We start from the raw sequence: 14705 nt of genomic DNA, 5'->3' as shown, positions 1-14705 counted from the left end.
CACCTCAGAGTGAAAGCTAATTAATTCAGCTATTGAGATGATAATGATTCCTTTCTCAGTTAATACCAGAGCAAAAAAAACCTGCAGAATTGTCCTAGCACTGTTCCTTTGACTCATCCTGGAATAAGGAATTTTATTTCAATTCATTATTGAGCTATCAATATCTATCATGGTTTTAGAGGGAATTGTGCCTGGGAGGGGCAGAAAATTAGTGGGAAGATTGACTCAAGTAAGCTAAAGTGGTCATTGAGATCAATCATTTGGTATCAGGAAAAAGTTCTTTTTTTCTTTTCTTTTCTTTCTTTCTTTTTTTGTCTGTAGTTTCTTTTGAATTGCACGACGTGGTGTTTGCACTCCCAATATCAACACTGATCTGAAGCACAGTCTTTTTTTAGACTCTATGTGGTTGGATTTGACATTTAGGAAAATGGTAATACCATTCCTACTGAAAGTTATACCAGCTCACAAATTCAAAAGCAAGTCTATGACTTTTTTAACCTTGACATCTCTAACTTTTTCTTCAGCTTGTTTTCATATTGAGTTAGTTATCAAGTCCTGAATGTTCCTCTGTTTCCTGCCCCCCCACTCCCCGCCCCATATAGGTCAGGCATCAGTCACCCTCTGGCCATAACAGTCTCTTGCCTCCAGTCTCTGATCTCCCTGTCCCACCTTTCTTGACCTTGCCCCAAGGAGTCTTCCCAACACGCAGGTTAGGTTAGACCCTCCCCTGCCAAAACCCTTTAAAGGCTTCTCTCTCTCTCTACTTGATATAAAGATTCAACTTCTTTGCTTGGAATTCAACGGCATTTAACCATATTCTGTCCCACTACATGCCCTCATCCAGCTCCCACTAATTCTCCCCACACTCTACCCTCCCATCAAGATGGATTATCTACCCTTCCTTGGAATTTCCATAACTCCGTGCACTTGCTCATTTCCCAGACTGTCCTTCCTCCCTCAAAGTCCATGTTTCAAAATCCTACTTATTCTCTGAGGTCCAGCTCAAATTCTACTTCCTTCATGAGGTCTTCTGTGGTTCCCCCTACTTGGAATTAATCAGGACCATTCCCAGCCCATATAATGCCTTTTCCTCGAGACACTAGACTTTTAGCTGATGGGAAATTGTCATATTATACTTATTTTACTAGGACAATTTTTATTGCCTTCTGCTTGGAAAATTGTCATAACAAATGTGCAAATCTCCAAGTCTGTGATGGAATTGCTGTCTCCCTTTAATGTGGCACATCCTTCACAAGCATTTAGTGTGGCCATGAAATGATCACTTTTTCATTTACCTTCCAATAATGTATTACTTAATTGGCTATCCTGTCACTCTGCATTTTTATTGTGTTGTGATTTTACTGCTTTGTCTTCCCCCTAAGTTGGAAGCTCTGAGGGACAAGGAATGTTTTCTTCATCTTGGTGTCTCCCTTGCATTCTCTGATGCAGCTTTCAGATAGTAGGTATTTAAGATTAAGTTATTCTACTCTCTTGTGATGCAAGGGGGGCAATTATAACATAGTGGTTAAGAGCGTGGGCTTTGGTGCATGACTGCCTGGATTTAAATTTTTTTAGTCCAATTATTAACCATGTTATCATGGCCAAATATTTAACCTCTCTGTACCATTTTTTTCATCTGTAACATGGGGACACATAATATTATCTTCATCATAACATTGATATGGAGATTAAATAACTAAATGCAGGTGAAGTGGTTAGAACAACAGAGTGGGTGCTTAGTAAATGTCAGCTATTATTCCAACAGGCTGTTAAAATAGGAAGGACACGGCTGTCTTAATTTTGGCAAAGGCGTGAAGACAATAGATGCTACATTCCAAAGTGAGCCCATCTTGCAGTGGGTAGTTAAGAACTAGTTAAATACCTCGCTTACTCTGAGGGTATGAAGTGAGCAGGAGTTGGAAGTTAGAGAGTGATCTTTAAAGCTTTTGGAACATGTGATTAGTGTGCTAGGAATCCCACATTCCCATTGCAAAGGGGTGGGGTGGGGTGTGGCTGTCTGCCCCTGGGGGCCACCACTGGAAAGTATGGGACTTTTGTGAGAATTAGAAAAAGGTGTCCCCCTTCTCCAGATAAAATCTGTACACTAAGGAGGCCCTGCTGCCTCAGGCCCAATGGAAGGGTCTTCAACAGGATCACTCAAGGAGATTGACATGTATTCCCTGCAGCTGAGGGACACTGAAGATTGGCGTCTGACTTTCACCTGAGAAGTTGAAAGGGCAAGGGAGTGGGTGGCTGACTGCTCATAGGTAGGTGGAAGCAATTTTCTCTGAGTTTGTTGGAGCAGAGAAAACTGGCACGGGGTTGAGTCCATGGAGTGGAGGGACCTCAGAAGAAAGAGGATGCAGGTGAATTGCCGAATTCCAAGAGGCTGAAGAATGAGATGCAAGCCATGGGCTACAAGAGAGACATATTTGCCCTCAACAAGGAACTGCAGAGGAAAGTATCCCAGTGATGGGAGGAGTTCTCAAAAGAACCCAAATCAAGGGAGAAAGAGTCAGTTTCCAAAACTTGCTAGATGCAAACCAGCTTCTAACAACACCAGGCAAGTAAGCTCTTTCCTGTCACTTCTTCCCCTGCCTCCCCCAGCCCAATCCTTATTCACCACTCCACCTCGACTCCAGAAGTGTCAGGAACCATGGTCATCCAGGTCTATGGGTGGAGGAGGAAGAGGAGAAGCAGAAAGGAGGCCAGTCAGTCCCCTCCCCACCTCCAGGCAGCTGAACTGTAGCAGCTGTAGCTGTGGCTGCATGCTCTCCGGGGAGATGTTTGTTTTAAAGCAAGGTTGGCATGTTTATTATTATACCAAGCTGCGTATATTAAGTACTGAATTGAAACCTCAAGCTCACTTTCGAGTCTGACCTCTGTAAACAGAACTGATCATTCAGTCAGCCTCTCTGCCTCAGCACAGCCCAGGAACACGGAATTTCGCTAGTTTGGTTGTTTGCCTCCCTTTGTTCTCAACCAACCCGTAAACTGTAAGAGGGCAGTGATAACTTATTCACCCCTGTACCACCAGCACCTAGAGCTCATTAGTACATAATGGTCTCCCAGTAAAGATACACTAATGAAAGTAATCTATCTTTTAAAACAAACCAAGATTTTTCCAAAGAGAGGCTATAATTCAAATGTGTCTTTATTTTTGAGAAATAAATCATTAACAACAGCAGCCGTCTGGACCGTGCAGCACAGCCAAAAGTACATTTGTCACCGATATGGTCAAGGATGGCCTGAGTGCCCCACGGGGGTTCATGAGAAAAATGCTGTGGCATCTCTCAATCCAGGTGTGTGGTTTGGAGCCTCTTACTTCTTTCCGTTTCTTCCCCAGGTTTCTTCAGGAGAAGCATTACCAAAAATGCCGTGTACAAGTGTAAAAACGGGGGCAACTGTGTGATGGACATGTACATGCGAAGGAAGTGCCAAGAGTGTCGACTAAGGAAATGCAAAGAGATGGGAATGTTGGCTGAATGTATGTATACAGGTATTCGCAACAAGCAATTAAATTCCACTAAAAATCTCTTAAGGAGGCAGATGTCAGGTAACTCACATGATTGGAATTGTACGTCACATATTAAAGCAGAGACTTACTAAGCCGTCTAAGTTCTTGAAAAGGGTAATGAACCACTGAAATTGTCGAAACTGTCATTTAAAGAGCATCTTATGCACCTGAAAGAAACAGCTGTGTTTTGGTGTCCATTGTTGCCATGAATTATACGTGAAGTGAAATGGCATTAACATACAGTCAAAGTAACATGTTTTAATAAGCTACAAAGAATGACAGTCTAAATGTTTCCTCCAAATATGATTTAATATCCTTCTTATTTATTGTTTAATCAGCATAAAAATTCACAGTTGTGGGAAAAATTAAGAATGTTCTATAAGGTGTAACTGCCTCTGAATTGTCTAAATAGAGTTTTAAACCTAGTCATTTTATTAAGACTCCTTTTTCTCTTAGTGCAGCTTTGAACCAATTTGTATAGGTTTACACAGGAAATTACTCCGAGTTTTAATATAATTCTGTCCTTCAATCAGATAAAGAGACACTGTATTAACTGCTGGCTTTGTGAGAAACCATAATCTTCATCAAAATTTGGAATGCATGCTCGTACATAACATATTAATTTTTCATTCTGCAAATTCTACAGACCACTCAGATTCTGAGATATGTCCTATTCCTGCTCAAAACACAAATAAACAAACAAACATCACCAAGGGGATGATAACACTCAGAGAGGGAATGCCACATGAAATAAAAGCCTTTGGAAGGTGACTCCAGTTCTATTGTTCCCCAACTGCAGGCAACTGGGATGGACCCAAAGAAATAACGCGTGCAGGAGGGGGGTAAAAATAGGTCAGTGTAAATAATCCAGCTCTGGATGGATGAAAATTTTATAGTGCCCGATCACAATCTCTTCTTAGCGTATATGAAACAAGAGACTGTGGTAGGGGCTGTGGCTGGAATCCAATCTTGCAGTGGAAACACTTACTTCGATCCTGGGTGGTTCATGTTCCTCATCACTTAAATATGAACCTGTTCCAGCAAAGTCCTGAGGACATTTTTCATGACTCTACCTACAAGAGTCTATAATGTTATTTGTGAAAACACAAACTTATCTAGTAACAGATATAAGAGCTTTTGTATGATCCTATAAAGTAAATGCCCTGGACAAAGAAACTCTTGGAACTTCATTTCGTTAACATTGAGAGAATAAGGAAGTTAAATAGGAACATGGGAGGTTGTTCTTCATTATTTTACTAGTTCTGTTTAAGTGTAAATTTATGGTGATATTGTATGATTATTCAAAAGAAAATTTCAAAGTCCCCTGGAGATATTTTCATCTGTAACTATATTCTTAATAATTTATACAGTTCTGAAAATTAACAGGACTTTAAAATTTTTCCCTAAAGGATGTTGACATCATTTTCCTCAACACATTCACTTTTGTGTTTAATGTGAAATTGGATCTACTTCTTACAGTACAGTTATGTAAACATCGATGGAAAACAATATTAATCCTATGTTTTGAAACACTAGCTTTCAAGGCCCCCTAGGCCAGGAAGAGGGTGAGTGTCATTCACCTTTTTTATTGAGTACCTTACATTTGTACAGTGCTCTGGTGTTACAAATTCTTTGCAGAAAGCTCATTTTAGAAAATGACCTAATGATATTTAATCTACAGATAACTCTGTGGGTTAAATATTATTCTCATTTTACCAAGGAAGAAACTCAGGCTCACAGGAGATACATTTCTTGTTCAAGACCAAGTCTTAAACTGTCAGTAGGGCCAGAATTAGCTCTGTGCTAAATGGCAAAGGAGACCTTTTGAGCTGACCACACCTCAGCTGCCTTGGGACCACAAACCCAACAGGACTTTCCTTGGATGGCGAAGACTCTCTGTTTATGTTTTCAGGCTTGTTAACTGACATTCAGTGTAAATCTAAAAGACTGAGGAAAAACGTGAAGCAGCACGCAGATCAGACCATTAATGAAGACGGTGAAGGACGTGACTTGCGACAAGTGACCTCGACAACTAAGTCATGCAGGGTAATGACGGGCCAGCGCGTCCACCATAGCCGGCGGCCACTGAGCTTCTAGGATGTTGTGACTTGGGCGGGGAGCTTTCACACCAGGGCCACAGCCACAAGCAGAATTTCATTTCAAGTGTGCATCAAGAGCTTTTTAGTCAAGAGAGTAATACATGCCTTCATGTAAAAATTCAAAGGATAGCAGTTACGTAAACATGGATGAAGTAAAATCAGTGAAAGTTCTCCATCTCCCTGATCCTATTCTCCTCCTGCTTCCCAGAGGTAACCGGTGGGAATGGTTCGGGCTTTAAAACGAGTGTCGATGACATTTCTTTCCCTGTCAGTGAGAAGGGAGGCTGAGACTGGAAAGGATGTGGACTCAATAGGGGTCTGTGGATTAGTCCTTATCGAGGGGTAAAACAGGGTGAATACACATCTGTGGGTCAATAGAGAAAGGCCCTTCTCCCTGAGGTCACAAATTACTCAAGAAATCCTTTGCGTGACTCAGGACAAAATAGAGGAACAGCATCTTGGATGCTTAGCCAAACATGCTGTGATAGTTCACAGAACATTTGGAGGAATTTTAATTTGCCATTAGTTGCAAAACCTATAATCCGTGATTGATTAAGTCACACTCTTCTCAATATTTATTATACTACTGACAAAGAAAATTTCACCCAAGTTTAGTTTTGCAAATATGTTATTTTGTGTTCATTGCAGAAAAAATAATCTTATGTAAAAAGTACAGTTGACCTTTGAACAACTTGGGGGGGTATTTAGGGATGTCCACCCTCGGGCAGTCGAAAATCCACATATAATTTCACAGTCCGGCCCTCCCGTAACCTCAGTTCTGCCCCTGTGAATTCAACCAACCACAGATTCTGTAGTACAGTAGAACATGTGTAGTAAAAGAAATCTGTGTATAAGTGGACCCATGCAGTTCAAACCTTGTGTTGTTCAAGGGTCAGCTGTATTACTTTGTCATAGTGCTTCACCAATAACACTTTGGTAAAGGAAGCAACAAGTCGACACTATTATTCACACTCATCAAAAGATGCTAATCAGGGGGAAAGAGGTGTTTGTGGTCTGAATTGTCCAGATTGATGACTTACTACTTTGGGGGTTGGCAACAGTTCTGTAAAGGGCCAGATATTTTAGGCCTGGCCACATGGTCTCTATGAGAACTACTCAACTCTGCTATGGTAGTAGGCCTGACAGGCTTCATATCCTGCTTATTATTTATTCACAAGAAATACATGAAAGGAATATTTTGTTATCCCTGTTTCATAGATAGGAAAATTACCCACTTGGGACACATTTAGTGAAATGTGATGTGGCTTGCCCAAGGAACTAGAGAAAGCAATTACACATTATAACAGAGTGCATGCACAGTTTCTGCCATATTTAGGGCTTTTTTCAACAATTTCTGCTAGTGGTTTACTCCAGATGAGAGTACACATGGGAAACATGCCTTATAACCAGCTTCCCTGACACCTTTCATTTTTTTGCCAGTGTAGGAGAAAACTGAGCTCACCCCAGATCAACAGAATCTTCTTCATTATATTATGGATTCATACAGCAAGCAGAGGATGCCTCAGGAAATAACAAATAAAATTGTATGTACAATATCTGAGGATTCATGGGTTTAAAGTTAATATTTTCTGGAGCTTTTACTACCTTGGGGGTCAAATTTATATATGAATATGTTAGTTAAAATGATTAGGGCTTAGAGTTTAAGTTGTACATTTAAACTTTTTGCAGCATTAAACAAAGAGTAAGAAGTCTCATACCTAGCTTGGTAATAGTAATTGTTCTCCAAGGATCTGAAAAATTTGAGCTGGGTCTTAAAATTTATTATCTAAATATGGTTCTATAGTATAACAATATTATATGGATTTCTCCTTCTATCTACTTATCATTTGCTTTTTTCTTAAAATTTAGTTAAAAGAAGAATTCAGTGCAGAAGAAAATTTTCTCATTTTAACTGAAATGGCTACCAGTCATGTACAGATTCTCGTAGAATTCACAAAAAAACTTCCAGGTATTTTTACATGTAGTTACTTTTCTACTACACTGTACAATATTCTTGTGACATTGAGAGGCAGTCTGTTCATCGTAAAAAGGGAATAATGCCACATCCGCTTTATAACTTTTTATTTATCTACTTATTTTTAAAATTCTATTTATTTATTTATTTAATTTTTGGCTGCGTTGGGTCTTCGTTACCGTGCGCAGGCTTTCTCTAGCTGTGGTGGTCCTGGGCTACTCTTCCGTGCGGTGCACGGGCTTCTCATTGCAGTGGCTTCTTTTGTTGTGGAGCAAGGGCTCTAGGCACGTGGACTTCAGTAGTTGTGGCGCACAGGTTTAGTTGCTCCGTGGCATGTGGGATCTTCCCTGACCAGGAACCCTTGAACCCGTGTCCCCTGCATTGGCAGGCGGATTCTTAACCACTGCGCCACCAGGGAAGTCCCCCACATCTGCTTTAAATTAATGTGTCTAATTACTATAGACATGAAATATTAGAGCCAGATGGGATATTTTAAATTATAATAATTCTCCAAATTGATAGATTAAAAAATTGAGACTTTCCAAAGTTGTCATTCATCCATTTATTCATTTAATAAGCATTTTTTGAAATGTACTCTATGCTAAGTACCTAGCAATTACCATCAAGGAGAGTGATTAAAGGCTAAAATTTTAAAGAACCCCAAAAAACCATGTATACAAAGTGCTGTTGAACAGAGAGAAAATGATTCCTAATTGTATCTGAGAAAGACAGGGAGGATTCAGAAAGAATCATATTTGAGTGTAAAAGAAAAAATGGTTTTTCCCAGTGGTATGAAAGAGAAGGGGCATTCCAAGTCGAGAGATCTGCTTGTGAAAAGGTAATGAGGCATGACCAAGAATAGGATTATTAGAAATGGAAGAGAAGATTCAGTGTAGCTATAGAATAATGTCTGTGGTGGGCTCCTTGGCTAGACATAAGGCAAGTTGGTACCAGACTGATAAGGATGCCCTGGATGGTAAGTTTTTGGTGGCTTTTTTTTTTTTTCTTTTTGAGAGGAACATAATGAGATTTATGTTATAAATATATGGATTTATTGGGTTTGTGTAAGATGGATTTGAATGAGGACGGACTGCAGGCAGGGAGGATCAGTTAGTATGCTACTGCACCAGTCCAGGTAGAGGGCTTGAAATAAAGCAATAGCAGTGGGAGAGAGAAGAGGAAACAAAATGAAGAGAGACTCAAAGATTGGTAGGGCTTGATGAACAAGTGTATGAATGGGATGAGGGAGAGGGACTTATCCATAGTCATTTAGATGGTGCCAGTACAGAATGTGGAATTCAAGGTTCTTGTCTCCCAGTGCCACTCCTCCCCCATTCTTTCAGCCACATTATCAATGCTCTATAAGCCAATAGGTTTAAGTTGTTTCAGTGTTTTTAAAATATTTTAGTACATTAGAATCCATGGTCTAGTAGAGTATAATAAATATCTTGCATAGCAGCATAACACTGTAATATTAAATTACAGAAGGTGACTTCTGATGTAGGATTTTAATTAGACAGTTTAATTTGCTTTCTTTTGTCAGCATTATGCTATTATTTTATTAAATGTGTCATGGATAGACATAAGCTTATATAAAAGTCATAAGATGTGGGGAGAAAGTTCTTGTTATCATTGAAACATTAATATTCTCTCATTTATTTATTAACAATGAAAGAGAAACTTAATTGTTATATGCTAATTTGGCTGAAGGCAATCATGATTAAAAAAAAGATTACACGAGAGTGATAACTGTGGGGGGAGAACTGGGAAAGGGAGAATATGATGTTCTTGGTTGTTTATGGGAAAAGGTTTTTCAGTTCAAATGGTCAGTTGGTATTGAATCAGGAAATAATTGAAGGCGAAAAAGTATCTTATTCATAAGAAGGTAACTTATCTGAAAGCAATGGCAATATCTTACACACTTCTTCATTTCCAGTGCCTAACCTATTTCCTGAGGGAGAGAAAGAGTGCAATTAATGCATGTTTAACGAGTAAAGTAGAAGGAAAAAAATTTAAATGCAGCAGGAAATAAAAGGCAAGAAAACCTTGAGACAGAAAAAATTGTCTTTTAACAATAATTATAGAAATGACAACATTATTATATATAGTAATAATAGTGATATATAATACCAATAGGAAAGGGTGTTTTGTGAAAGACCCAGGGGAGTCACTCCTTTCAGCAGTTCATTGAGCATAACCTGTGCCAGGCACTGTCCAGGGTGCTGGAGACTCAGCATGGCTCCTGCCCTCAAAGGAGCTCTTAGGTTCTGTAAGGTAGTGACTTTTTGAAGAGTCATAAAAAAAGACTCAAGTTCTCAGAACAGGGGAAGGTTATTCATTATCAACAGGAAAAGAGATGGTCAATGCAGAGCTGATACTTAGAGAAGATGTTCTGCTGCTCTCATTGATCAGGCATTTGTGACACTGAGGTGAAAATGAGACTTAGGACTGATTTAAGTTTCTAGGTTATATTTTAGGAAGAGAAACAAAGAGGCATACCTTCTAAGAGAGTGATTCAGAATCTTGGGTAGAGGGAGACAGGGAGTATAGATTGAAAAAGCCTGTTCTTTACTCTCACGATCTGATTTTACACTTGGGGAGAAATGCAAATTATAGAAAGGGACTTAAATATTTGCTTATCAACATAGGGGTTGAATTTAGAAGATCAATGGACTTTGATAAAAAGTCCTACCAGATACTGCTGAACTGAATGAATAAGCATTTTCAGAACTCTAATGAAAAACTGATGAATTCATAAAAGTGCTAACAAAAGATCAAGATAAAAAATTAATTACATGGGACTGAGTGAACTGATGAGGATGATTATAATTTTTGTGACTTTCTGTTTGAATTTAAAAAAAAAAAGTCCTACCAGAGACCTTTCCAAACATCCTTAAAATCATGCCTCAGAGAGCTGGACCATCTCAGAAGGCAGGCTCAGCAGGCAGGAAAAGAAGGACATTTTCACCCCATTTTTAAAGTTTTGTATACAAAAACTCCAAATAGATTGGTACCCATTGTAAGTAATTCAATCATGCAATTCAAACAATGCAGAAATTTATGGACCAGAAAGTTAAAGTCCCCTTCACAGCCATCCATATCATCTTTATTATAGGCAACTATTGACAGAAGTCTGGTTTGATTTCTTTCATATATTTTAATCTATACACACATACACATACATAGATTGTTGTTTTTAAACATGTAAGTGAGATTATATAGTACATATTTGTTTTGGGGTATCGTTTTTTCTTTAACATCTTCCCATATATATATACCAGCCTCATGCTTTTAACAGTTGCATAGTATTCCATTGTAATAATAATAGTTAACATTATTTAAGTATTTGCTGTATGTCAAGAACTGTACTAGGCATTTAATATGATTGCCTCATTAATACTTCTGCCAATCCTAAGGGGTGGGTGCTTTTATAATCCCTATTTTGGAGGTGAGGAAACTGAGACACTAAGAGAGTGAGTACGTTTCCCAAGACCACAAAGATAGTAAGTGTCAGAGACAGAATTTTCTTCTAGGCAATCTGATTTTAGAGACCTTATTTTATACTGCCCTCCTATGGATCCACCATAATTTATTTAAGTAATCACCATTAATGGACTCCTGCTATGTTTTCAGTTCTTCAATTCATTCATTTATTCATTGAGCAAGTATTTTTGAATGCCTACCATCAAGGTAGTGACTTTTAATCCTTAGCATTACTCTCTTCTCTGAACTCCATTGTTATTTAATTCTTGGATACCTATTATATGCCAGGCACTTGGGATACAGAAGTGAATAAAACAGGCAAAGTCTCTGTCCCCAAGAAGTTTATACTCCAGGAGAGGTGGCAGATAATTAACAAATAAGCAAATAAACTTATAGTATCATGTCAGGCAGTAGTAAGTTTTATGAATGAAAATAAAGCAGGTAGGGACTAGTGAGTGCTGGGGAGTGCTATTTTAGGTAGGGAGGCCTGCATACACTGAGGGAGTGGGGCATGGGGATAGCTGGGGAAGAGCATATGCCCTGAGGCAAAATCAGACTTGTGTGTTCACCACAGAGCCAGAGGTCTGTGTGGCTGGAGCACAATAACTGAGGAGGAGGTGATGAAGGAGAAAGTGAGGTCAGAGAGGCCACTGGGGACTATAGCATATAAGCCTGCATAAGGACTTTGGATTTTCTGGGCAGTGTTACATTTCTTCAGGTCATCAGTTTTTTCCTATATGTCTCTGATTTTCCCTACCCCACATGTGCAGTGCTGAGCTCAGAGCAGATACCTCAGCATGGCCCTGATTGGTTTTTTGGCGGGCGGGGTGGAATGCTACCCATTCTTCACATTGATTAAAGACTCATCGAGTTGGCCAAATATTCATTTAAACCTCTGAATACATGTAAAATGTTTTCTGGCTTGTGGATGCTTCCATTCTGCAGAGTTGACCCTCTCTGACCCTCTCTGATGTGACAAGATATGACTAAAATAATGGCTCAAAGAGAATCTACTTTATCTCCAATATTTCATCTGAATTAGCCTGTCTCTTCCATAGTATATAAGTATACGTATTTGGTATGGACTTGATATCCTCTTTAGTCTGGACTTGTTAAATAAATCCTGCTCGATGAAGATAAAAGTCAGCTTCTATTTGGGGGAGTACAATAGATACTTATTGACTCAGTTTAGCTGTTCAATCTTAAAACAATTACAAAATCACTTTCTGGAAAGGTTTTATCAATGGGGATGATGGTGATGATGAAATATTGTTATACAACATTCACAATTTTTGATACTGATTTGATTATCATCTTCACTCAGGGTTTCAGACATTGGACCATGAAGATCAGATTGCTTTGCTGAAAGGGTCTGCAGTTGAAGCTATGTTTCTCCGTTCAGCTGAGATTTTCAGTAAGAAACTTCCAGCTGGACATGCTGACCTATTGGAAGAGAGAATTCGAAAGAGCGGTAAGTAATTTGGCTAATGGTAAAAAGTCTGTTCCTGCAAGTAAGAATTTGTACATCCCATGAAGGCAGGCCTCTTGCCTATCTTATGCAGTTATGTGCCCACTGTGACTAGCAATGGCACTAAAAAGGACACTATCTTATGCAGTTATATGCCCATTGTGACTAGCATAGAGAACGATACTAAAAAGAATAGATGAGAATTTAGTGACTTGGTTCAAAAATTCTTGTTGTAATAGCAAAATACCAAAAATACTCTTTTCACTGCATTAAGATGAAGGACCAAAGGAGAAATTTTTTAAAGATTGGAATATTAGTCTGATTTTTAAAATAGCCTAAAGGAGCTGGGATTATTCAGTCTAGAAAAAGTTTCATTTATTCAAAATCTTCAGGTATGAATGACTATGTATCAAACTATTATCCATCTCGATGCAAAGCAAAATAAGAAATAATACTAATAGCAACACTTATACATAATTTATTAGGTTTCAGACACTGTTCTGAATACTTTATATGTATTAGTTCATCAAATCCTCATAAAAATCCTATAAGTTCTGGTATTATTCCCATTTTATAGATGAGAAAACTGAGACAGAGAGTGGTTAAATAACTTTTCCAGAGGCAGACATGAAGCCTGACTTCAGAAGCCATATATATTAACCACTATACTCTACTGCCTCTCAAGAGATAAAAATGAAATAATGAATGAATAACACAATTTAACTTATTATGGAGGAATACTGTGACAGGGAGGGTATGGAGATGACAATGTATGGTCTTTGTCCTCCAGGAACTCATAGACTAGTGGGGAAGGTGTACAAGCAAGTGATTCTAAATCAATGTGCAGTGTAATAGGAACTATAAGGAATGTGTATATAAAATGAAGCGTAAAGACGTGCCTGCCTTCCTGTGAATCTACTTGGTGAGCCACACAAAGTTGACAATTGAACCATGGAACTTGTCAAGAACAAGTTAAGAACTTGTCAAGCCACAAAAGTCTGAGAAAGGCATTCCAAGAGATATAGCCATTATAACATAATAATATAGAAATTGCAGGTACAAAGATGTGGAGAAATGAGAGAGCATCTGTGTATAGGACTCACAAATACCTTGATATTGCTGGAAAATAATATTTGTGGAGTTGAAAATGTAGTGAGTACTAGATTATTAAAGATGGCAAATACCACAAAAGGAGCTTTAGTTCTTATATAATGGGGATTCTTGGTAATATTCTGAGCAACTATGATACGACCATAGCAGTACTGTGGAAGATCTTTCTAGCAGTAATTTGAAGGAAGGTTTGGAGGAATTGAGACAAGAGGCACGTCTCTATAAAGAGACCAATGCAATAACTAGGTGAGAACACATGAGGGTCTTGCAGGTTAAAAATATGTAGTGATCAAAAAGAAAAAACCTTGCTTGAGAACATAAGTTTCAGAACTTGTGATACTGCAAGTTTCAGATGAGTTCAAGAATGAAGTTTTCCAGAACACAATCTGTATGAATAAAATGCATGCCTCCAGCTCATAATAAGATACTTTACCCAAACATCAACCACATATTGTGACAATAAAAACCATCCAAACTCACATGCTGCTTCGTATTTTATTATCTATAATGATGCTTCCATTTATTAATATTTATGAATTTGCTTCTCCCAGTGGATTTTCAGAACATTGCCTCTTCCCCACACCACAGAAAAACCTGATCTTGCAAGATGACCTTTCAGAATAACTTTTTATTTTTATATAACACATTCTTATTTCTACTGTACATTTAATTCCAGAATAACATAACATTTCAAAGTTACCCTGTTTAAGCCTATAGAACTCTTTAAAGAACATCATGTGAAATTTCTTTTCTTGTTCTTCAAATTCATACTCTTTTGTTTGCTTTTATCAAATCCCATCATATATACAAAGATACTGTCTCCTGAGACACATTTACTTAGTGAGGGTTACAGGGTTTATTTATATTAATTGAGGCTTCAGAACACATATCAACCTGTGGCTGAGTTGTCTCTACATAATTCTAGTGCATCAATTTCTTTATTCCTAATGTGGTATTATGCAAAATTCATTTATAAGCTGGAAGTTTTAATAAATATAGGAATAATCATACGAAAACATAAAATATGATAGAACTGGAAAGGGCTTTCTAACA

General features: G+C 38.3%; 1 protein-coding gene across 4 annotated transcripts in view; it reads left to right on the top strand.

The window, feature by feature from the left end:
• Positions 1–14705, top strand: part of NR1H4 (nuclear receptor subfamily 1 group H member 4) — a 119948-nt gene that overhangs the window by 96430 nt on the left and 8813 nt on the right. For 3 of the 4 annotated variants that reach the window (XM_079937171.1, XM_079937172.1, XM_079937170.1), the window contains 5 exons: positions 3347–3499; positions 5430–5563; positions 7062–7160; positions 7486–7585; positions 12399–12545. In XM_079937171.1, coding sequence (XP_079793297.1) covers positions 3347–3499; positions 5430–5563; positions 7062–7160; positions 7486–7585; positions 12399–12545 — 633 coding nt within the window. The remainder of the gene's footprint in view (positions 1–3346; positions 3500–5429; positions 5564–7061; positions 7161–7485; positions 7586–12398; positions 12546–14705) is intronic. The other variant, XM_079937173.1, reaches the window with a different exon arrangement.

The sequence above is a fragment of the Stenella coeruleoalba genome (genome assembly GCF_951394435.1).
Source record: "Stenella coeruleoalba genome assembly, chromosome: 11".
In the NCBI taxonomy this organism is placed as follows: Eukaryota; Metazoa; Chordata; class Mammalia; order Artiodactyla; family Delphinidae; genus Stenella; species Stenella coeruleoalba.
Note: the sequence above shows the minus strand (reverse complement) of the source record. Positions and strands in the feature narration are given on the sequence as shown.